Source organism: Podarcis gaigeae (genome assembly GCF_964106915.1).
Source record: "Podarcis gaigeae genome assembly, chromosome: 2".
NCBI classification, from domain to species: Eukaryota; Metazoa; Chordata; class Lepidosauria; order Squamata; family Lacertidae; genus Podarcis; species Podarcis gaigeae.
In genome coordinates this window covers 21,060,574-21,086,166 of record NC_139679.1, presented here as the reverse complement: position 1 = coordinate 21,086,166, position 25,593 = coordinate 21,060,574, and the positions used below count along the sequence as shown (strand labels likewise).

Sequence of the window (25,593 nt, the reverse complement as noted above, 5' to 3'; positions counted from 1 at the left end):
TGCCACCAGAAACATGGGGTGTATCCTGGAAAAGGCTGGTTAACTGCTCCTGCCTCCCCTACATAGCCCCAGCTTGAAAGCACAATTCTGGCTATGCACAGACCATGGTGGGCAACAACCATCTCTCAGGAAGAAAATGGAGGGATTGTGAGAGCGGAGGGAACTGCATGCACTATGTCAAGGGCACTGAGTTTTCAAAATAAGCAGTGCACACACACAAGGCCTTGAGACACCATCCTTGCCCTATGAGCAGTCACCACTTGCATGCTCTAATTGTTTCTGTACGCCTTCTATGTTTCAACTAATTAACCTGAAGACAAATTCAAAGACAATCAAGTACAGTGGTTAGGGACTTTTGGATGACGCAAACTGAACACGCGGACAGCACGCACACCTTCTGAAAGATAGCACTTTCCCCCCCTGCTCCGCGAGAAGGAAAGCATTGCAAGGTAGAATAGCTCACGTTTAAAGACACCCATTTTAGAAGTGTGTGCATTTGGAAAAACAAAAAGACACAATCTAGAATGCAAATACCTCAAGCAACATAAATCATATATATATATATATGTAAAAAAATACCTGAGAAAGATGCAGTGCTGGTACTGGAGAGCAAACAAATGAGAGATCTCATTTGCAACGGGGAACGACATGGCGAGACAGTTTGCACTTGAAAGGGAGTAGAATTTTTCTAAAATTTACCTGACATAGCGTAAACGGTTAACCTTTTGGAGGAACTCTTATAAAGGGCCACGGGGCTGAAACTCCCAGCGCCCCATCTGGAATGCTTACTCCAACTTGTGTGTTGGCATCACGCTGCTGAGAATTTTCCTGCCATCAACAGAAAGGGCAGAGGGAAGGAAATGCTTTTTGTACGGACACAAGGTAACTCGGCCTACATGCCACTTACAGAGGCGGAAGAGGGGGGCTGTGTCTGCAGCAGCGCTCACCCTGCGTCTATAACCAAAGCACCCCGCTTCGCTCAGTGTGTAAAAACTAATGCAGCAAATCTGAATCAGAAGCAGCAGCTCCAAGGGAGCACCTCAAGTCTTCTTACCTGCAACAGGCTCCCCATTTGCATCAGCATCCAAACATGCGTCCCTGTGCTCAGATATCTGCTGACTTCTCATTCTCTCGAATGAGGGACCCTGCGCATAAGCTGCTCTCTACATGCACCACAACACTAACTTCTGAATTTGAGTGCCTTCCAGCATTCGAAATGGCTAGAAATGCGCAACACTTTCTCACAAGTGAGCTGTGAGGCTGGTACTCTGAACTTGTGGATCATTTGGGGGAATCTTCCCAAGTTCTGTGCAGCAGATTTACTTCTGACCAGTACGCAGAGGACTCCTGGTTTTCGCCTCCCAGCTTTTTGCCTTGAAATGTGCCAGGGAAGTCACCATCACAACCAGCCCTAATTTCACTACAAATAAGATACAACCCTTTTTTTTCCCTTGGGGCGAGGGGTGGAAAGCTATGTAAAGTACTCAGACATAAGGTGGACTTTGACTTAAAAGTTAAAAGGGGACTCTTTTAGCTGATGCAGACCATATAAGCTCAGACAACAGACAGGTCTATGTTTCTCACTGGCCTAGGTTCTCACGACGACATTAAGCAGCAGATTATAAAAGATCATATCATACAAATTATTCTAAAAAGAATAAACTCGAAAAGCAACTAGACATCAGTGCTTCAATCGCTTTATTTCAGTAGCAAAGTATTTCACACAATCCAACAATTTCCATTTTTTTTTAATTTAAAAAAGACTTCCTTAGAGAGTTCTAGAAAAGCAAGACCATGCGTGTCTGTTTGCTCTTCTGAGTCTTATCCAAAACCAGTTTGTAAAGTTCCACTAGCCAAGGAGCAGTAACTTTTAAATCATTTCACTCTTGCTAGTTAGAGAGGCTGAAGCTACTTAAGAATTGCCAATGGTTTTGGAGAACTTTGCTCCAGGATATTTACTATATACTCCCAATGCCATGACAGAAGCAAGGGGTGGCAATCTCCTTGGTAGCTGTTTCTGCCTTATCTCTAATCGCTCATTAGAGGAAGGTTTGCATGTAACAATTTGAGAGTAGCAGCCAAGGGCTTATCCACTCATCACGCCCTCCAGACAGCCACACATCAAAGTGGTCACTGCACCATAGCGGTGCAAAAAGCTGCCAGGGCAAATAGATCACCTGCATCTAATGGAACGTCTGTGTGATATGGGCATTCCACACAGCTTGCCACATCTACAATGCAATAACTGTTCATTCTACATTATAATAATTTTATTATTTGTACCAACCCATCTGACTGGGTTGTCCCAGCCACTCTGGGTGGTTAGTAGTAGTAGCAGCAACAGCAGATCAGGAAGTGTTAAACAGCAACAGATTCTTACAAATCTAGTCATAAAGTAAACTACTTGAGTGAGGAAACCACAGCTCATGTTAGAGCTGTAACTCAGTAGCTGAGCACCCTCTTTTGGATAACTGATCAACTGCACTGTTTGAGGGAGTTGCCAAGTCCGTTGAATTTTGTTCAAGATTCAGTAGTTTAAGTAATTAAGATATTTCCTCTCAAGGGTGTGTTCCCTAGCTGATTTACAGGAACAAATATTGAAACCAAACTGGAGCGTCACGTGAACACACTAAAACCAGCTCACACACCCAACAGCCTGAGAAATCCTCTATTTGCAGTAGGCATGTCCTTGCACCTCTCACTGTTGTTTTGACGTAATGAGGAGTACAGGGATTATGCATGGAAACATGAGAGAGCGTGACAAAGGTAAGATTTCACAAACTGGAGATGCCTGCTTATAAATGCATTGTATAGTAGAAGGGCCCACCCCACCTGGAAGACTCCTGGTGGTCTGAGAATGCATCAACCAGAATGAGAGTGTTACAATCCCATCCTACAGAGCCCAACAGCTGCTCAGATTGGCCCCTTGATAGCTAGATGAATAGTATGATGGAACAGGAAGCAACTCAAAGTAGGAATGTCCTTGCAGTCTGGCAGAATGAAGTGGTCCAGGTAAAAGAATAAAGGTGAAAGTGCATTGCTACCTCTCCAAGGTGCTGAACTAATAATACATTCTTCAGTAGGAAACAGTAAAGCATATTCAGCAGATTCTTTCCGGAATCCACCTGCGGAGATGCCTACTATGTAAACACTAGGACACTCAAAATCAGAGCATAGCACTTACATAGGAATCATTCAAATAAATAAGAACAGAAATCGAATGGTTAGGTCTCTATTAACATGCACCTAGCAGCTCGGAATCTATTTCTTGGTCAAGTGCTTTGAGGACACAGATAATGACTTTTCATATACCTCTTTGCTGTTCTTTTCAGCTAAGAAGGTACACAAGAATTTGTAACAATTTTCAGCGAGGTACAGGTGGTGATTGAAGGCCCCTTTTGTCTTCGTTGAGCAGTGATGTTCCCCATAGAACATATTCTTGGACATGGTTATCAAGAGACTAGTGCCGACCAAGAAGTCCTACAGCAATGATACCCCGGGCATGAAGTCCTGGCAATCACTGGTGTGTATTTCTCTCAATAACACAACTTACTCATTCCATGCATATTTGGGAACTCTCCTGTGCAACGGAAGACATACATGGATACAAATGGACCTTCAAGCACGCTGCTAACGCTACAAATAGCTTAAGAATACAACTAGTTGACTGTCAAAATCAGTCCAGTGGAAAAAGGTTTAACACAAAAACAAACACACAACCACCCTGACTTCAATGGATAATATTTGGTCTGTCAATTTACATAGTCTGCTCCAGCCGAAGACTATTAAACTATATCACCAATACTGAAACTTGCCTGATTTCTAGACGTCTTTTTCCTTTGCTCAAAATGAGCATGGGGGCACTCTTAATTTAAGCTATACAAGCTAGTGTTTCTAAAACTTGTAATTATGCTACCCAAGTAAATAGCGTGCATTACTAAACAGTCTCTTAAAAGTACTACCACACATACACATGGAGTTGGGAATCTTTTCTAAGGGGGAAAGAATAATTCAGTGTTAAGACCAAGGGCATAATATGCCAGGAATGTATCCCTCCACAACCCTCACTGAAACAAGGAGGAATTTCTATCCTTGTACTGCTTTGGTTTGTTTCAGTGGGATTTGTGAACAGCAAGAAAAAAACAACAACATATCTGCAACCTAAGCAGACTTGGGCGTGTGCTTCCCAGTGGCAAGAGTGATTTCCACCAATTCCTGTTTCAATTTACAGCCTCCTGAAAATCTACTTTGGAAGGTTGGGGGACACCCTGGAACAGTGAGGGGAAAATAACTGAAACTTGCCTCCTCCTTTTTTTTCCATCAGGAGTCCCTGCTGGATTGCAGTCCCTTCTGCAAACAGAAGGCAATTTGGGATTGGACTCAGAGATAGTGGATAATATGTTCTCATTTGAGTTCTTCTTTCAAAGTGGTCTTAACGGAATCAGTGCATCATTCACAGGCTATTTAGGAATTCTTTGAAATTTAAAATTACAAGTACTGGGACTGTCAGTCAGGTGGCGAAGCTTAGGTTACTGAATTTTGCAAATCTGTTTCCCTGAAAACAAGACTACAGTTGCACTGGACAGTTTCATCTAGAATATTTGTTGCTATTGTCTTGTATAATTCAGGGATCTAACACATCATTTAATCTCTGATCAGCCAGTGAGGAAGGAAGCGTTACGTACTGGTCAAATGAATACTCTTCTTTGAAAACCGGAACCATAAGTATCTATCAGGTCTTGACTGGTTAGGTGAGCAACATACTGTTCAGGAACTCTCTCTGTTCAGTACCTAAGAAGGTAATAATATCAAGTGCTGTGATATGCAATGGTTTTTAAACATCTATGAGGCCTAGAAACACTAAGTGCAAGTCAAATAACATCTGGTGCTGTGATTCTATTATTGAAAATGAAGCTAGTCATGGTTTGGTGCAGACATAGCACTTGCCCCATCGAGAGTGTCCTGTGGTTCATCATACTTCACTCACGTGCAAATTCCCTATTCACTTTCATTTTCAAAGCTAACCATGGGTAGTGAAAACCCTGGTGCTGATACGACTTAGCACCAGGGTTGGCTCAAAGGAGAAGGAGGAGGGAAGGGAAGGGGGAATTCATGAGAAAAATGGGATGGAAAAGGAGAACTTGAGTCCACAGGGTTCTCAAGTGATCAGACAGGGGCCTATCAGCACTGAGCCAACATGTCCCCAAACGACATTTCTTCATGCTCTTCAAATCTACACAATTAGACATCACAGACACCAGCAGCTAGTCCATAGGACTATACACAAACTCTGAGAGAAAGCCTACAGAAGGCGGCATTCAGTCTGCAGAGCAGTCAGTGTAAAGTAACCATGAAAGTTTCTTTCCCCATCTGCTTCAGCTTGATGCTATAAACCAGAGTAAAAGTGCTTGCTGAATTTAAGCCTGGTTCAGCTTTTATATATATATCTATATCGCTATCTCACTAAAAGCATGGCTTAGTTACTCCTCTGCCAGTTGTAAGTACAGAGATTGGCATGGCGTTAAGAGGTTTACTGGAGACGGAATATCTAGTGCTAAGCTTTTCAGCCAAAGCCAAGCTGGAGTTACCATTTTTAGCATGCCAAAAACTTGGCCCAGACCTAGGTATCTTCATCTGTCTGATCCTTGGCAAGTTCTTGTTCGGATACGCTGGACACGTCGTCGTCGTCTGTCTGTTCCCCTGAGTGATAGAGCATCAGCGCATGTGTCTTGTGTGTAATGGTGACAGTGCAAGGGCCTTGTGCCCAGGGTTCTCCGTCCACCTGCATTGGCATCTTTGAATTCTTCAAGATTAACTGGAATTGGGAAGGTACGTAAAGAAAAAGAAGCAAAGTCAAACCACTGCAGAGACGGCAAAACCTGAAAGCCCTGTCAGGCCAGGCAACTGAACTAGTGCAGGATGCTTAATGTCTCTAGCAGATCAGCTCATGGCATTTATTAAGTGGCAAGAAAAAGTTTAGGGGCAAAAAATAAACTTTGCTGGCATTTAATGGGAAAAGGGGAGTTAAAAAGGGGGACTTGAGGGAAGGAAGGAGGCAACTAGCTGTTCAACTCAAGACTGCTTAGACTGGTGGAAAAAGGAAACTTCCTTGGCTCAAACCAGCAGAGCTACATACAGATAATGAAAGGGGATTCCTGTTTCCTTCCTTCCCTTTTCTTCCTTTCATGCTACTTGAGCTTCTTTCACAACAGCAAAACCCACCGCATTTGTTAAAGGCCATTAGTGGTCCCCACCCCCTGAGACAAGGCAGGCTAGAAATCCACGAGTAAAATATATTTTGGATGTTTTTGAGTTGAATTGCAACCTGCCCTAGCTTCTCCAGATGAAACGTGTGTCAAAAAATAGTAGATTTAATAAACAAGTAAGCAACCACCCCATTTTTCAAATCAACCCCCAAGACTGTAGATTAGGGTTCGTGAGTAGATTATGTATGGTTCGTGAGTTTCCTAGAATGTCACTTGAAACTGAACAGGTTGCTCTGAAGTCACTATTTGGGGTGTAACGCTACCAATGCCCTAATAAAATTAAGTGGCACTAACTCTGCTGACTGCCTGTTGCAGAAAATAAAAGTAGCAGGCTGGTTAGCCAAAAGTTAACTAAACCACCAGTCAAAAGCACATGCCTAGCACTTATTTTAAAGATACAATGCAGTCACACAGCATCCTCCTGAAGGTCCTCCTCTGCTTTGGTCAGTCTGTCCACACAATAGACTGAAGTGACTTTGGAGTCCACAAGATATGTGTGACCCTCATAACAACCTGGGGATTAGCTTCCAGATGAAGATGGAGCCTGCTGCTTGTACTACCAGGCTCAGTGCCAGAAGGCTGGACCAAGAACGTGGAAAGCAGCCCTGGAGGCACACCCCGAATTTATCACCTACCCTCACAGTGTGGGCCTGTCCCAGCCGAATGGGATTTGCGAGCTTCACTTGAATCTGAGCGCAGTGAAAAGAGCCATTGACTCCGACAACTTCCAGCAGCCCATCATCATGCCTAAGAGAGAGAAAAGGGGAGCTTCTTACCATTATAAGCAGAACTTTAAACACAACTCATCATAGAAGAACACTTCAGACATTCTGCTTCAGAATGTTTCTGCTGCTTCAGTAGTCCAGTATGTATGATGCTGCAAAACAATTCTACAAGTCCCCACACAGTGAGCAAACCCCTGGATGCATGGGCCCCAAAACTTTTACCAAATGCACACAGCTCATGTACAAAAAAGTTTATAATCTTACCTTGCTGGAGGGTAAAGTTCATCCCCCATTCCTTCCCACAGTCTACAGCCGCCTCCCCAGTAGGCGATATTCAGAACTATGATGCCTTCCAAGCTGGGCAAATCAATTCTCTCTCCATCCAACTCTAGCTTTAAAAGAGATACAACAGATTGTTAGCAAGTTACATTGGCAAGAGAGAGACGCCATCACCAACTCTTTGAAAGATTCCATCAACGGTGCCTCTGAAATTTTTTACACATCACTTTGGAAGACAGGTGAACTAATGCCAGTGTACTGGAAGAAGCAAAGATCACCAGAGTTAAAGCAATGATTCTTCAACATCAACTTTGTTGGACTGGTCATGTTGTGCGGATGCCTGATGATCGTCTTCCAAAGCAACTATTCTACTCCGAACTTAAAAATGGAAAGTCTAATACTGGTGGTTAACAAAAGAGGTTCAAAGACTCTCTCAAGGCAAATCTTTAAAAATGTAGTATAAACACTGACAACTGGGAAACACTGGCCTGCAAGCGCTCCAATTGGAGAACAGCCTTTACCAAAGGTGTCATGGGTTTTGAAGACGCTCAAACTCAGGACACAAGGGAGAAATGTGCTAAGAGGAAGGCACGCTTGGTAAACCCTCACCGTGATCAACTCCAACCCAGAAACCTATGTCCCCACTGTGGAAGGACGTGCGGATCCAGAATTGGCCTCCACAGTCACTTACAGAGTCACTTTTAAAACCGTGTTTATGGAAGACACTCTTACTCAACTATGAGTGATTGCCAGAGAAGAAGAAAAGAAGACATTGGCAAGAGCAAATTCAAAGCTAGACTTTTGGGTATGTCAGGAAGGGACTCTCAGTGAGGCATGCTGCCATTTTACACAGAAGAGTTCTGAGGGTTTCAAGATAACCTCCTTTTTTTAGCTCAATAAAAGTGAGAAGACTATGGGGGGAGAGGCCAAGCTAAATAATCCTATTATTGGCCGAAGCCCACCACAAACCTCCAATTCCCATCTGAAGTGGTCAATCATTTTTGCTCTCCAAGAGCATTTGGGATTTATTATCTCTGAGATGGTTTCTCTGCCCAGCTCTACTACAAAATGAACTAAAGTATGACAAGGAGGAAACAACCATCTTACCTCAATCTTTTTGTTCAAATCCTTACACTCCTGTACTAAGCAATCTTTGGTCCCATAGAAAAAATATACCGCCTGCAAAGAAAGAAAGACTGTTGTGAAAAAGAAAGCCTGCACACAGAGGAGCTTTTACTTTTGCTACCACAACTTCTTTTGGAGATTTTTTAAATTAAATGTTAGGGTTCTGAAAAGGTAGGTATTAAAACAAGCTTTGGTTTTACCCGACGTACCTTGTTAATAATCCTACTGGAAAAGAGAGAGGGAGACTTCTCACGATGTGTGTGGAAGTTTAAAGCCATGAGGGCATCTGGACCCGTGGAAAAGTAGTTGTTCATTGTGAAGACCTGCAAGAAGAGGGAGAAGCATCAACAGTTTTAGCACTTGGCTTCTTCTGTGTTAGGGATGCGGGTGGTGCTGTGGGTTAAACCACAGAGCCTAGGGCTTGCCAATCAGAAGGTCGGCAGTTCGAATCCCCACGACGGGGTGAGCTCCCGTTGCTCAGTCCCTGCTCCTGTCAACCTAGCAGTTTGAAAGCACGTCAAAGTGCAAGTAGATAAATAGGTACCGCGCCGGCGGGAAGGTAAACAGTGTTTCCGTGTGCTGCTCTGGTTCACCAGAAGCGGCTCAGTCATGCTGGCCACATGAACCGGAAGCTGCACGCCGGTTCCCTTGGCCAATAAAGCGAGATGAGCGCCGCAACCCCAGAGTCATCCGCGACTGGACCTAATGGTCAGGGTTCCCTTTACCTTACCTTCTGTGTTGTGCAGCCTGATCTTCCTCAGAAGTAGACCCCACTCATAAAACTGTTGCTTTAACAGATTTATTTTATTTTTAAAAGTTTTCTATGTTCGTAGAAAAATTTATACAGTGGTACCTTGGATGTCAAACTTAATCCATTCCAGGAGTCCGTTTGACTCCCACAACCATTCGAAAACCAAGGCGTGGCTTCCGATTGGCTGCAGGAGTTTACTGCACTCAATAGGAAGCCACGTCGGATGTTCAGCTTCCGAAAAACATCTGCAAACCAGAACACTCACTTCTGGGTTTGCAGTGTTCGGGAGCTGATTTTTTCGGGAGCCAAGCCGTTTGACAACCAAGGTTCCACTGTACAATGTAATTTAGGCAGCTGTCCGAAACCCTGATCCACTCACTGGAGGGTGGTAGTATATGGAGTAGAAATCTCCCTTCACACAGCCCAATGCAGTCCCACCCCTGGAGGGTATAACTAAACTGAATCCAGAGGTCCTGAGGAACCATGATTGATTAAGCAGCAGCTTACTGGATCCTCAATTTAACTTGTCCTCTATTCTTTCCAAAATCACAGCAACCCATAGGACCAAGATGTTTCAGTGCCAGAAGGTGTCCATTGGTGACCAAGCAGTGTTTTTTGTCCTCCCCAGGCTTAGAGCGATTAAATACATGCACACATCTCCAAATCATACCTTAAGCTTCCTTAAGTTGTAGTATCCTTTGTTTGTTACCTGAACCTTCCACCTACAGAGGGGGGAGAAAGGAACAGATTGTACATTTTTGTTTGCATTCCAAAGCCAAATTCTCAAACATGTGGGAATGTTCAGGGATGCAGGGGAGGATATATTGTTTAATAATATCTTTCCTGACTTGCGTTAGCAAGTTCTATATCTTAGCAGAGTAACAGTCCCCTTTAAACGCACAGTGGTTTGCTTGTTTTAGGTTCGTCTGAGCCTCCCAATATAAGATTCCTGGTAAGATCTCTTCTACTCCCTCATAAAAAGAACAGACACGACAGTCTTATTAAAGTCAATATAAAAGTAGTTTACTCACAATCATTCAGTTCACAGTTGGATCCCTGAAGGCAGACTTAGGTTACAAAACTATATACACATGTGGAACTATCCCAAAAGGGTGTTAGTTCCTAAGCGACTGAGAACAGGCAGTCACTTCTGCAAACACATGGAAAAGCAAAATGGAGAAGAGAGCAAAAGAAGGAGCTGTGCCCAGGTTAGGCCACACACACACACACACACCTCTAGTCACATGCAGAGGAAGTTTGTCACAGCTCAGGAGGAAACAGGAAGTTTTCTCCTGGCTGGAACAAAGCATTCCCTAGCATGTCCACTCTAGGAATGTTGTACTTGACTGCTAAGTGTTTCACATCCCACAAAACAAGCCTCAGGCGGCATGTCAAAACGCCTAATAAAGGAACGTGCAACGTGGCAGAGATGGCAACTTGCCTCTACTTGCCTTACAGGTTGAAACTGACATTAGGAAAAAAATAAAACAACCCCTTTTGAACATTATGCTTTTAGGAATCATGACAGTTGCTGAGCAAGTCCTTCAAGACAAGGCTTCAGGACCAGGGCTGCAATCCAAACTCAACTTAATTTGAAGCAAGTCCTACTGCTTTCAAGACATGTGTAGGACTGTGCTGTAACTGTGTTCATCGTGCCTGCATATGAGTGGGGTTAGGCTAGCCTTTCTTCATCGGAGACAAGGTATCCTGGAGCACAACCCTTATTCACAAAAGATTTCTATTTAAGACTTTATAGAAATGGACAACATTACCGCATCAATCCCTCAAAGGGCAAGGAAACCCCACATTTATACACAGTATGAGGGACAATATCGTTATTTTGCAGCTTTTTCTTACTGTGCTCAGCTATCTACATGAGAACGACCATTTTCCATTACTAGTGCAAACCTCTTGAACCATGTCCCTACAACTTTCTTTGGGGGATTTTTTAAAAAAAAAGCTCAAACAACTTGTTGCGTCTGGATTTTTACTTCTTGAAATATGGCAACCCTATTCTAGACTGCAACAGCCACAAAGAAACATGGGTTCTGCCTTACAACATATTGTGTCTTTTTTAAAAATTCTATTGAGTATAGGTCATCTTGAGGATTCCTGTTGTGTGGACAAGTTAATTTAGCTAAATTATAAATCTGTATGTGTGTGTATGAAGGCTGAGGTGCACATCTATTTGTAAAGAGGGCCACTGTACGCATGGTGCTCACCACGGAGCAAATGGGCATGGTGGCGTTTCCTGTGAATGAAAGGTGCATGTTGCCAAACACAAAATGACCCCTGGATATTTCAGTCGGTTAAGCATGAGACTCTTAATCTCAGGGTTGTGGATTTTGAGCCCCAAATTAGGCAAGGTTCCTGCATTGCAGGGGGTTGGACTGAACCATTAGCCTTGGGGTTCCTTTCCAACGCTACAATTCTGTGATTCCATTTAGAGACCACCTAACATCCCAAAGCCTCGAAAGCGTGTACAAGAGAACAAATTTTATATAAAGAAACAAAAACAGATAGCATATGCCATGGGGCCCCCAGTACCTAAACCCATTGAAATCCTGCTGCAGTTTTATAAACTGGAAACACTACGTTTGTACTTGCCTGCATTTGGATTAAAAATGAGACATTCAGTTTCTGCAAAGCAGCTTATTGAAGGGCTCCCTGATCTCTAATCACCATGGGCTTTGCTTCCATGTGCAGCTACTTCCTATCTGACCTCTAACCCCTTTTAATTGGGGTTTTAATTGGACCGCCCTCCCCACTCACCCCTGGGTTTAATCTTTTTTAGTTAAATTAAATTAATCATAACTACTCACACCACTAAAACATTTAGAACCAGATATGATTCAAGCAGGCATTGAAATAGAGCAGTAGCAATGCACAGAACTGAGGACAGATGTCAGAACTCAACGTAACAGTTCCCCTATAGTGATATTTTAGAGAGGTTAGAGGGTGGGAGGAACAAGCAAAGATCTTAGAAATGGCTTGCTTGGAAGCTCACCTATCCAGCTTGATTCCATCAGCATCCATCACGTTGCGCAGAATCTGCTCCACGGGGACTTCTCCAGCATAGCCAGCCCCCCAGCCCAGTGTATTTGACAGATCATTTCCCGTTCCCAAGGGTAAGATCGCAACCTGTGGGATGTAGCGCTCTTGGCCCTGCCAAACAGAAGTATTGATTCAGCATTAAGGCTCTTGATTTTACACGGTTGGCAACTCCTCAAATTTAATCCCAGAATATAAAAGACTGCCTAAAAACACCATTAACTGGAAATCTGGTTCAAAAATTACTATTAAACGTTACAGCTGGAAGGCTAAAGAAAGCATATGACAAAATTATATACTAATTGAAGGAAAGAGTATGTAACTTTCCTCTTCTCTAACGTTACATATATATTTTAGATACCAACAAATAGAGAGAGACCAGACCGGAAATAATAATAATAATAATAATAATAATAATAATAATAATAATAATAATGGATGGGAGCCTGAAATCAGCTGCTTGTAAGAAACCTATATAAAGAGGGATTCTCAAATGGAAAAACAGGGTTCCTTGGGGTCTCTGCAACCTGCTTTCTAAAGCTATGATAGTCTTTGAGGTGGGGAAAACAAGTGAAGTATTATAACCACCTTTGAGATCAGTTACATTGGAACTGCTCACCCGACAGTAATGCCCAACAAAACATGCTTTCCAGTCACCTAAATGGTAATTGTCACAAAATAAAAACAATGCCCCCCCAAATAGCAGACCTAAAACCACACCAGCGACCAAATGTACCTAAAAGGAGGCAGTTCTTTGCTGGAAAAAATTAAGCAGTAGCAAAATTTGCAGGAATGAAGAATGAAACAGGAAAAATGACAGGGTGCCATTTTGGGAAACTGTGTGTTAGAAGCACAGAGCAAGGGTTGTGGAACAATTAAATAAATAAATTAATAATAATAATAATAATATTTATATCCCGCCCTCCCCAGCCGAAGCCGGGCTCAGGGCGGCTAACAACACTAAAATAGTGCAACATTCTTAAAACATTATAAAAATAATGCACAACATATGGGTGGGGAGAGAGGAGGGCTGACTACTTATGGCACCTTTGCCAATGACCTATGGCAGTCTTATTTAGCAATATGAAAAGGTAGCCTTCATAGATGCTCTCCGGAATAAACACTTTTCACTTATTTCTAATGAATTCGTTTATAATTTTATGCTCTTATAAATGGCCTTTGTGCCGTTAAAGGTTTGGAGAAATCCACGGCTACACCTTGCTTAGAACATTATCTCTCTCCCCCACCCCCAAATAAAAGTTTTAAATGGTACTCCTGGTAAAAAGGAAAAAAGGAGGCAGATTAAAGCTACTCCGGGAGGATATAGTAAAGTGACAACATGGGTTATTTGGCCTGCAGTACTGAGTCAGGTAGGGATGCGGGTGGCGCTGTGGGTTAAACCACAGAGCCTAGGACTTGCCAATCAGAAGGTTGGCGGTTCAAATCCCCGCGACGGGGTGAGCTCCCATTGCTCGGTCCCTGCTCCTGCCAACCTAGCAGTTCGAAAGCACGTCAAAGTTCAAGTAGATAAATAGGTACCACTCTGGCGGGAAGGTAAACGGCGTTTCCGTGCACTGCTCTGGTTCGCCAGAAGCTGCTTAGTCATTCTGGCCACATGACCCGGAAGCTGTACGCTGGCTCCCTCGGCCAATAAAGCAGGATGAGCACTTTAACCCTAGAGTTGGTCACGACTGGACCTAATGGTCAGGGGTCCCTTTACCTTTACCGGGTCAGGTGAACCTGGCACAGATGGGAGTGCGAAGAAATCAGTGGGTTGCCAAGTCACTTTGGGACACCATACCTTGATCTTCATGTCATCAATCGCATCCAAGACCCAGCCCACGGTGCCATCTCCACCACAGACAAGTACTCTAGCAGAATTGCAAGGCAACCAAGTGCAGAGCTGCAGTGCTTTTGCAGGTGTTGTTTTGGTTAGCTCAAAAATCTGGAAATTAAATAGAATTTATTTGTTTAACAGAAAGGATTTATAAACCACCAAACATACAAAATACCTTTTAAGCCTTGAAATCATATACAAAATAAGAGACAGATTTTTTTTTTTGTACCTTTTAAAAAGGAGCTTATTCCTAAAATGGCAGTCAGAAATATTTTACTTCACAGGTCAAATATTGTCACTATGATAAGAAAGCAAACAGCAAAACAATGCACTGATACACCACAATCTAATTGTGCCTAGGGAGAATTTCCATCTATATAGCAATGATTTTCTGCCTTGTCTTTACAAGCGAGATAAGATATTATTGAATACGTTAGGTGTGTTACGCTTTGAGGCTACTTGCGACACAGCCTGTTTGCACAGAGAATTTCAAAAGCTTGGCTCCCCTAGATTTAAAAACTCATTTGAGATTTGGGAGGAAGAGAACTAAAAAAATTAAACAGGAAACTTAAGGAACAAAAGGCTCCTGTCATAGCATCCTGTGCCATTGCCCAGTTGAGTTCAAGGCACAAAACGTAGGGAGAACGCTGAAAGTGTTTCCAAAAGCAAGCGGGTTATTTTAGTGTGGCTTTGAAACAAACAACGAAGAAAGAAAATACACAATGCAGAGAGAAGGGAAAAACCAGCACCCATTCCTCCTCCTCCTCTAAAAACACACTTAACATTCCTGACCAATTTAAAACGGAGAAACAAGAAGGGCCTTTCTCCATGCCCTTTTTCCAAGTGCAGTGTAATTGTGAATTGATTTGCAAGGCTGTAGTACTACTTCAGGAAGATCAGGCTTATCAAAACACACTTTAAGCTTAGTTCTAAAACATGACAACAGGGGTTTCCTGAGCAAACAAGCAGGCTATAATTATTATAACTATGGTCTTGTCTTGCTGTTCCTTCAAGCAGCTAAGTAGTAGGGCATGTTCCCTTCCTTTTAAACTTGCCATGGGGTAGATTTAGGCTGAGACAGTAACCAGCCCAAGAGGTTTCCTCAGTTCTAGTGTGACACTCTAACCACTACACTATGCTGTCCTGTGCATGTTTTGCTAAATCTTACTGTGTTCAGTGGGGCTTACTCCCTAGAAAGCATGTTTGGGATTGTACCCTGAGGGTCTTTAGCATAATGTATTTAAAATATATCACCTCCCCACTCAGCAATAAGATTCATTCAACAATAAAACAATTTCAATGAATCAGTACAATTACCTGAATTGGGTTTAGTAACATCTTAAATTGCCCAAGCAATGTTTCCCCCATATTGTTTCCACTCCGAGTATTAGCCAGAATGATTAGGGGAGTCCAGTTTTTCCCACAGGAGGCTGCTAGCTGCAGAACAGAAACAAACAAGTAAGTAGTTGCATGCTGATCTGTGTGATGAAGCAGATAAAAAGCACTCGGTTCTTTCCCTTCTTATTTCATTGTTAGGTAACTAATTGAAACTATGAAAGAGAGACTGAACACCTTAGAATAATATTTCAGAAAAAAGCTACAGCAAAATAAACAGCTTTGCAGTTTAGACAAAACACTACTTTTTCCACTTCCAAACAATATTTAAGGGCTAAATCACATAAGCTAATTTGTGTATCTGTATTTTATGCAGACTTATGCAAACTTTATGCCTGTGACATCTTCAAAGGATCAACAGCTCCTACAGCATGGAAGAACTCCGTGAGATTATTACCTAATCCTTCAGATGGAATGGAGCCACGAACATTGGGTTAGCATGGTTTATCTGAAATAAACAGCATACCAACCGCTCCTGCTTTGCTGCCCCCTACCACTGTATTAGCAAAATAAAACAAATCTGGAAGCCTTGGCTTTATATTATGTGCAAACCAGTGTTTGTAATTTGTTGCCCTCTATCAAACCATGGCCAGCGGCAGACAGAGAGGAACAAACAACACTCCCTGGTTGGGATGTAAAGGGGAAACCATGGTTTCCTGGTTTTTCTTTTTTAATTCCCACTTGCATGATGTTCTCCTCCATCCTTTGAAGGGCTATAGGTTCCCCATCTCTGATGCAGCTCTAGAGCAAGGCTTACCTTGCCATAGTCCACTCTTTTGTCTTTTCGCATCTGACTGACATTGAATAAGTAATATGGAGGAATAATTAAGTTGCGAAATTCTCCTAGCTCACATGTCCCGTTCTTCAAAGCGCTCTGCATACATTCATCGTGTACGGTTTGCTGACACCACACACACCTGAAAAGAAAATAATAAGGTTGACTGAACTCAAGCAACTGTTTTTTGTTTGTTTGTTTTTTGCCAGGCAGCTGCTGAGAAAGACATTTTTAACAGGCTCAAGAAGAAAAGTTGGTAGGGCCACAGTTCGCACGGTGTAATCATGAAATAAGAAAATCTCTGCTGCCTCCTTATTTCTCTCAACTCACGAGTTGTTACATGGATTTTGAAGGATGAAACAAGTACAGTGGTACCCTGGTTTACAATCATAATCCGTTCCGGAGATCTGTTTGTAAACCAAAACAGGTTATAACCCAAGGCGCGCTTTCACCAATGGGGCCTCCAAAATTTTTTTGTTCGTAACCCCAACAAAATGGTTTGTAATCCAAAACGTATGCAAACCAAGATGTATGAAAGACATACCCATCTCCGACAACTCTTTTAGAAAAATGTCCTCCATATGTCTATACAATCCCTCCCCCTCTCTCTCATATATCTATAGATATAGCCATGCTGGCCACATGACCCGGAAGCTGTACGCTGCCTCCCTTGGCCAATAAAGCGAGATGAGCGTGGCAACCCCAGAGTTGGCCACGACTGGAGCTAATGGTCAGGGATCCCTTTACCTTTACCTAGGGGGAGAGGTAGGGGATTCCCTATCATGTGAGTGGAGCTCCACTTGCATAGCATTTGCTACAACACTCAGACAATTTGCCTGTTTTATTATTTTTTTGCAGCCCCTATTTTCTATTTTAAACCAAAAGCCACCTATGAGTCAAAAAAGTTGTATATAAATGCAGTAAACAATCAAGTCTAAAGGGCAAAAAGCCCCAATATACCAGAGACCTGTTTCCCCCACCTCTGCATTATTCTCTCTGAGGTGCTCCCACCTTAAGGATGCATGCCAGATTCAGCCAGCAAGGACATATATAAAAGCACTCACAGCATTTTCCACCGGTTACAAAACACTCTCTCGCTGAAGACAAGCCCAAGTCAAATCCTGAGCACTGGGTGGAAGCACTACAAGATCTACGTTTTTGAGATTGTCTCGGGGTTGAGGGGAAAGTAGGGAAAGTTCAGTGCATTATTCAATTTTATTCTATTTTTACTGGATTTTTTTTAAAATGATTTTTATTACTATGTAATGAACACTATAAAAATGAACATCAAAAAACCAACAAGCAGATAAGCTGTATAAATAGAAAGGCTTATAAGGTAATCTCTAGCAATAGTCAAGCTATTTTTAAAAAATCTACATACCAACTCTCTGCCTTTAAACTGGAATAACAAAATGCTTACAGTGGTACCCCTGGTTACGTACTTAATTCGTTCTGGAGGTCCATTCTTAACCTGAAACTGTTCTTAACCTGAAGCACCACTTTAGCTAATGGGTCCTCCTGCTGCTGCCGCGCCGCTGGAGCACGATTTCTGTTCTCATCCTGAAGCAAAGTTCTTAACCCAAGGTACTATTTCTGGGTTAGCGGAGTCTGTAACCTGAAGCGTATGTAACCCAAGGTACCACTGTATTGGTATAAAGGTAAAGGTACCCCTGCCCGTACGGGCCAGTCTTGCCAGACTCTAGGGTTGTGCGCTCATCTCACTCTATAGGCCAGGAGCCAGCGCTGTCCGCAGACACTTCCGGGTCATGTCGCCAGCGTGACAAGCTGCATCTGGCGAGCCAGCGCAGCACACGGAACGCCATTTACCTTCCCGCTGGTAAACGATCCCTATTTATCTACTTGCACCCGGGGGTGCTTTCGAACTGCTAGGTTGGCAGGCGCTGGGACCGAATGACGGGAGTGCACCCCGCCGTGGAGATTCGAACCGCCGACCATGCGATCGGCAAGTCCTAGGTGCTGAGGTTTTACCCACAGCGCCACCCGCGTCCCTCTGGGTTAGCGAAGTCTGTAACCTGAAGCGTATGTAACCCGAGGTACCACTGTATTGGTATAGCTACAGTAAAAAGATGCCCATGGTAAGTGGCATCCCACTAAGTTTTACTCAGAGTAAACCTACTGGGCCAGATTCAACTAAACAGCTGTGCTAGCAAGAGCCGGTAATAGGACTCTCATGAGTGCTGAGAGGCTTCTCCCACGATTCCCTGCCTGTGCTCGAAACTCCCATTGTTCTAGGAGCATTTTGTGGCAGGGAATTTCATTAGTGTGAGCCGTTTCTGAGCTCTGGGCACAGTACCGCGCCAAAGATTTTGGATTAAAACTGCAGAGTGGAAGGAAAGGAAGATCTTTTTCCGCCTGCCCACTTCCAGCTACTCTCTGAAGACTGGAGAAGAGACCCTCTTAAGAATATGAGGGGGGTAGACAGGGGAAGGACTAAGGCCATGTAGAACATAGTATTTTAGCTGCAGTTCATTCATTTTCAGCTTTGTATTCCTGTTATTAAAAAAGCGCACCTGGACATTCCACTGTTGCGCCCATAACCTAGGTTTTAAGTTTCTGACACTGTTCCCTGCCCCCCAAATCAGCTTGGGAGACAGGAGGGTTCAGGAAAACCCCCAGAACAGTGCATTGGGGTGGAGTCTTGCACTGATAGAAAAACCGTAATAGTGCAATGCTGGAATTCCACCCTCTGAAATTAATGGTCCTAACGTAGCCACGGTCATGAATTTGAATAGGTCTACTCGGAGTAAAGCTTAGTTGCATACCACCCTACATCACAACAGGTGTGATCACCACTTCCACTTGACCAAAGTCTTTCACTCCCTGATCCACCTGGAAAATGCACACGATTCTGGGTCTGACAGCGGTGCTGCCAAACCACGTTTTGTATAAAGATGGATGGCTATAATCTCCTAAAGAACTGCCAGGGCCAACAAATAATAATTTCAATGCAGATGTCCACTATGACCAGGAAGCAATGCTGGCTGTTGCCATGTTAATAAAGGCACATCTACAAATAGGATGAAAGAGACTAGCCATAAATATCCTCCCCTGTGAAGGGGGGGAAACATATTAATGTCTTGGATGTTCTTGCTGGAAAAGGTACACAACGTACTCTGGTACAAACTTATTAATATTAAACATTGTAAAATACTACATAGTAGGGATTCATTGAGGATAGGAGTGAATGAGGTCCTTAATGCACACTAAACAGACTAAGCTATTAAGAGGACATTTAACGCAAGCTTGGCTAAAAGCTTGAGAGACAGTTTGGCCCGGTAACTTAAAAACCACAAGGTGAAAAAAGCACTCAAAAATCCAAAAGAAACAATTCCTAGAATCAACTATGTTGTTCCCTCCAAGTGCCAGATCAGCAATATAAGACCCACCAGGTGAACAGGGCACCTTTATGGGCCTTACCATCTGCTGCCAGAATTTAGAAAGAGATGCATGCTTCCGTTCAAAAGAAAAGAATTTTATAGCCCTCACCATTGCAGGGGAGTTGTGATGTCACCTTGAGAGTCCTTAGTTGGAACGGTGACCCAAAATACTTTCTGAACAAACAGAAAGGAAAAAGCGACTGAAGAACCCAAGTGCATTATGTCCAAGGCACTGAGATGCATGAATAAAAAAGGCAATTAAATGCACTGCATTTTAACGTACTATTGTTTCAGCCATTTCATCTGCCTGGAACAATTAGCCCCTGCCAGATGGCAAACTACCTGCCTCTCTCATCCTACCTTTCTTTGGCACTTACACTTCCCTGGCCAGGAAAAAAGCTTGCATTTCTCTCCACTTCCTGATTGTTGAACTCAACTGTACCAGAAGGCAGAGATTAAAACATATGCATCTGTTATGCAATCAAGACCTGGGCTTGATTCGGGGGGGGGGGGGGGCGGTGAGTGAGACTGGAGCAGGGTGAATAAAAATCAATGATTTAAAAAAATAAAATAAAGAAAAATCTGCTTTTTAAAAATTTAAATCAGATTTTTAAAATAAAATGCTTTTGGAGGAAAAATATTTCTAAAGATAGTTTTCTATTTAAGTTACATTATAGTCCAAAGGCTATTCATCAGGAAATAAGGATTTAAGTTTTTCATGTGTACTAAAACTCAGTCTGTTTTTTAAAAAAAGAAATTGTTTAACCACATCAGTTAACAAACATGGATACATATGCTATAATGTTATTCTTTTAGTTAAATAAATTGTTTGAATTGTTACTGTTTCTTTTTCTCCTTCCAATAAAGTACAGCAGAAAAGTTGTCCAAATATAAACAGTTAACTTATTAAACCTCACAATAATTTCATCATTATCTGTCTATGTATTTCTAACAGTATAACCAAATCAGTAATCTTTGATATAACTGTAAATACTACTATGAAAATTTATTACTCCAAAAATAAAATCTTCATCTGGTTGCAAATATTAAGATTATACCAGCAAGAATGAGTCTTTCTGTAAAAATAATGATTTAAATCACAAGTGATTTAAATCAAATCCACCCTGGACTGGAGGCAGGCAAGAAACTGGGGGGAAATGAAGAAATGAGAAGAATTGTGAAGCACAATTGCCTCAACAATCTTTTAAACATCTCTTTGCCACAGTTAAGAAAACTTCATGCTGAGCAGGGAAATGCACACACGTTTGTCTATGTGCGAGGATTCTGACCCACTCAATTGCTACAGAGATGTTCATGCTGGGTTAGGGTTAGGTGGGAAGAAAAGCTAAACTTCAGAAAGAGGAGATGCGTTTAGGATGTTTGCAAAACACTGCCCTAGGTTCTATATATTCCAGACCTTGAAAGTGCACTACTCAAGCAAGACCAAGACCCTAGGAAATAACTTTGAGAGTGATGCATATTATGGCCAATGACAGTGGTTTCCAAACTTTTTTCAAAGAGGGCCAGATTTGATGAAGTGAAGGGCCGTGGGGACCGGCCAAAGTTTTTTTTTTTTTTTTTTTTTTAGGATTGAAGTTCTTGAGCTTTTTTTTTAGGACTGAAGTTGTTGAGGTTTTTAAGGATTTTACCCCAGGAAATAAACTGCCACAGGAGCCGGATTGAACTGACCAGCTGGCCAAATTAGGTCCCCAAAATGGACTTTGGACATGCCTGGCCTATGATAACTGGACAAGAGGTGGGATTCTCTTACTATTCAGAGAGCAGATTGAAAAAGCCCTGGGCACTATAGTTAGGACTCTGTGTGCTAATCCAATTTTAAACTAGAACAACAGTTGTATACTCTATAGAGCAAGACACAGTGGCTAAGAAGCTAATGTTCCACTCATAAGCCTTCACTCTGATTTTAACACGCAGGTGCCAAATTATTGCACAAGAACTTGCATGCATTAATGTCCAATTAATGTATGACTCGTTACAAAGCTCTTAATGCTTTAAAATTTCAGCTACAGTTTTGCCTAGGGGCCTATTTCCAAGGCCAAGGCTCAGTTACGCAACATCACTGAATACATAAAATACATAAAACAGAGCCTTTGAGCATGTGCAGAGAACCATTTGCTCACCACAAATGAATATTAATCACCAGATTGTTCCCTTGCAATTGGGATTAGGGACTGGGCTTCCACACTAGTTGGGGTGGTTTACGTCCCAGCGTTTCTGCCTTTGGTTAACTTTTCACGCAGCAATCTAATCCAAAGATGCATTTCAGCTGCATCAGAAGAATCATACTTTCAGTTACACTGCCCTTGGGCACATCGGTTCTCATTCAACTCATCACTAAATGTGAGAAAACAAGAGAGGCTTTCCCACCCACTTTTGGCTTCAGAGAAGATTCCAAGGGGAGGGTTGTCAAGAAAAGCCAGAGGAAAAAGCTGTCATGCGCCTGTCACATTCCCTATAGAAAAGATGGGGAATACTTGGTCTTTCACACTGTGATGGACCACAACTCCCATAATCTCTGACAATTGGCCACGCCATCCAAACTAAGAGATAAGATGATGCTTTGTAAACACTTTGCTGTACTTACATACAACACATAGATGACTCTAGAATTCTACTAAGTAATTGTTTTGGTTTGATTTATCCGTCATCCTTATCCCACTAGGCTGGCTTGGCTGACTAAGCTAAAAGACCATAAAAAGAGTGACTAGTCAACCAATGTACACCTATAAGAAAGTATTTGCTCATCACAAGCAACCAGGGGTGTGGGGCCTTTCAAGCTTTCATTAGGCCAGCTTGTGGAATAAAGAGAATGAATACCTTCCCTTCCTGTTTTAATATATATATTTCTATCTCTCTAACCTACTAAAATGGACTCTTGTGTACTTTTAGTATTAAGTTAAATTAAATGCCTAAGCCAGTAAAAACAGGTTGTACTGCTCTCCAGGAGACGGAAGCTGTAAAGTTGAAAAGCGTTCACTAAGAACACCTCACTACTTGGCCTGCTTTCTTTGTAGTCTTTGAAAATACTGTAAATCATAGCTTCATTCAGCAGGGTATGGAGATCACAGTACTCATCATCTTGTTCATGGAAAGTTAGAGGTAGCCTGTGAACACAATGAGAAAATGCAGAGCACATTTCTGATGACTCACCCCCACAGGGAAGCATTCTTCCACCACTGTGTCTCATAACTGTGACCCATTTGTTAAGTGTTTGACTAGGATTGGGAGACCAGGGTTAAAATCCCCACTCAGCCATGAAGCTCACCTTTGGCCTATCACCATATCTCATCCTAACCTACCCCACAGGGTTGTTGCAAGGATAAATTCCGAAGGGGGAGAAGGGCGTACGCCACTTTATGAATACCTGGGCTACAAATGTAATAATAAATAAATTGTATTCCCAGCATTACCTGTAATCACACAGCTTGGGCTGGGTACCGCATTGCTGTTTGCACACGACACAGTAGCTGCACAGAGGGACATTGCCACGGATCCACTGGTGTACCATAGAGGTCCTGAAGCCGCTTTCACCCCTCATTATTATTTCCTTGCAGAGGAAACGCCGGTCAGCCTTCTTCAGGCACTCTTCATCGACACACAGCCCACAGCAGTTGCAGAAAGCTCCCTGAAGGATGTGCAGAGAGCAGATGCAGCAATAGGTGGGCTGGCTGAAGAGATCTGTGTCCTGCCAATTGTGCTTGCTCTTACGCAAAATGTCCTGCATCAGTTCCTGCCTCCGAGATCGCCGAAAGCTGCACCACAAGGTGATCAGTATGGGAACCATCACCGAGCACAGAGTCCAGAAGGCTAGACTCCATTCTTGAAACGGGCTTGGAGAGAATATGGAGCTGTTCCTTTCAACCCCGTCCATCCTTAATTGATTTAGTATCAATCGCTAGGTGTCAAATTAAACCTGATACAAGGGAGCACGTTTTGATCATGTAGGTCCCAACATAGATTTACTCACGTTCATTTCAGCAGTTTTCCCTAATCTGCCATCATTAACCACATTGCCTGTTCCCTCCTCATTAGGCCTTACTGCACAAAGCCTCACTTTTTCCTTTTATTTGTGGCTCCCCTAAAGAAAGGCTTAAACATCTGTGTCTTGAAATCAAATATCCACTTGTCTTAAAATACCTGACAAAGCACAAGACTTAGTTTTACGTAATTCCAATGCTACATATATTTCTCGTGCTATTAAATAGTTCACCACAACTTGTTTTTCTCCTATCAATGTACCCTTACAACATCACACCATCATGACAACAATGACTGCGTTCTTGCTATAGCTCACCTGCCCTTTGTTATAGCAGAAACCCAACACTAAGCCGACGCACAGAAGCAAATGCCAACTCCCAAAACAGAGTCAAGCACTTTCTCCTTCCATGCTATAAACAACAGCACCTTGTTTCTCTCCTTGTTATGGCTATCACTACCTTGCTTCTTGCTCTACACCCATATAAGCACAAGAACAATCAATTTACCCCTTAACACCCACCCACACCCAGGGTGCAACACAGGTGGTTCCCCGCCCCTTTTAATGCCAGGCTTGCGCCTCTTGGGCCAACTCTAGTCCACGAGGGAAGGGCAGCAGAAGGGCGCAGCAGCTCGGGATTAAGTCATCTGAAATTAAAAAAAAAAATGAGTTAGCCTGAGGGTTGAGGGGGCGGGCAGCAGATGCTTCATATTCCTGCATTGCAACCCTTGGGCTCATCTCTACAATTCTACGATTCCACGAAAACAGTGGCTGCTCGCTCAGTTGCGGTACCTCCTTCCACCCTTAATAATGATGATAATAATTTTATTCTTTGTACACCCACCCATCTCACTGGGTTGCCCCAGCCACTCTGGGTGGCTTCTGACATATATAATAAAAGGAAACAAAACGTTACACAACCTAGATTCAGGTAAAACAAAAAAAATCCTTCCAGTAGCACCTTAAAGACCAACTAAGTCAGTTCTTGGTATGAGCTTTCGTGTGCATGCACACGAAAGCTCATACCAAGAACTGACTTAGTTGGTCTTTAAGGTGCTACTGGAAGGATTTTTTTTGTTTTGACTATGGCAGACCAACACGGCTACCTATCTGTAACTAGATTCAGGTAGGTAGCCGTGTTGGTTTGATGCAGTAAAAAAAAAAAATTAAAAAAAATTGTCCAGTAGCACCTTGTACAGTGGTACCTATGATTCAGGACAGCATAGACATCTCTGCATGTGCTGATCTTTTGGAAAGCCAGTACAATGGTACCTCGGGTTATGTACTTAATTCGTTCCGGAGGTCTGTTCTTAACCTGAAACTGTTCTTAACCTGAAGCACCACTTTAGCTAATGGGAGCTCCTGCTGGCACTGCGCCACCGGAACACGATTTCTGTTCTCATCCTGAAGCAAAGTTCTTAACCCGAGGTACTATTTCTGGGTTAGTGGAGTCTGTAACCTGAAGCGTCTGTAACCCGAGGTACCACTGTAAACCAACTAAGCTTGTCTTGGTTTAAGCTTTTGTATGCACGCACACTTCTTCAGATACCAACCTGCCAACCTTCACATACAAAAGCGCACCTCACTCGGCTTTCGTTTCCCAGCAAATCAGGCCTATCCCTTGGCTTTTCATATATATATATATATATATATATATATATATATATATAATAGTAACGAACCGCCCCCCCCCCACCTCAACACACCGTGAGGCTGCGAAATCCCTTCATAAACCTGGGGCGGCCACCTGCTCCTCCTACAAATTCACCGCTTCTGGGCATTTCCAGGCAGAAGCAGCAGCGAACAGCCCTAGCAATTCTGCTGCTGCTGCTGGTCCCCCCCTCAAAGTCCCCTCAGCCACCCCGACCCCCCCCCCCGCCGGTCCCTCACCGACAGCTCGACGGGACCATCTGCAGAGGCAGCCAGGCAAGGGATGAGCGCCGGAAGCGGAAGAGCTCTCTGAGCGGGAGAGGGGCGGGGTCAGGAGGAGGAGG

The 25,593-nt window shown here is 43.0% G+C and overlaps 1 protein-coding gene and 1 long non-coding RNA gene across 2 annotated transcripts; one reads left to right on the top strand and one right to left on the bottom strand.

Moving 5' to 3' along the window:
• Positions 1 to 2,547, top strand: LOC310839319. Its single transcript, XR_014561430.1, has 2 exons — positions 1 to 2,357; positions 2,397 to 2,547. It is a non-coding gene; the product is annotated as an uncharacterized lncRNA (long non-coding RNA).
• DGKE (diacylglycerol kinase epsilon) lies at positions 1,682 to 25,593 on the bottom strand. The gene is made up of 12 exons (XM_083727583.1): positions 25,490 to 25,593; positions 23,034 to 24,246; positions 16,187 to 16,346; positions 15,352 to 15,471; positions 13,999 to 14,142; positions 12,154 to 12,311; positions 9,817 to 9,868; positions 8,605 to 8,718; positions 8,378 to 8,449; positions 7,256 to 7,383; positions 6,902 to 7,013; positions 1,682 to 5,815 (listed from the first exon to the last, which is right to left on the bottom strand). Exons 2-12 carry the CDS (start codon positions 23,492 to 23,494, stop codon positions 5,621 to 5,623), a joined length of 1,716 nt encoding a protein of 571 aa, XP_083583709.1. The 5' UTR covers positions 23,495 to 24,246; positions 25,490 to 25,593; the 3' UTR covers positions 1,682 to 5,620.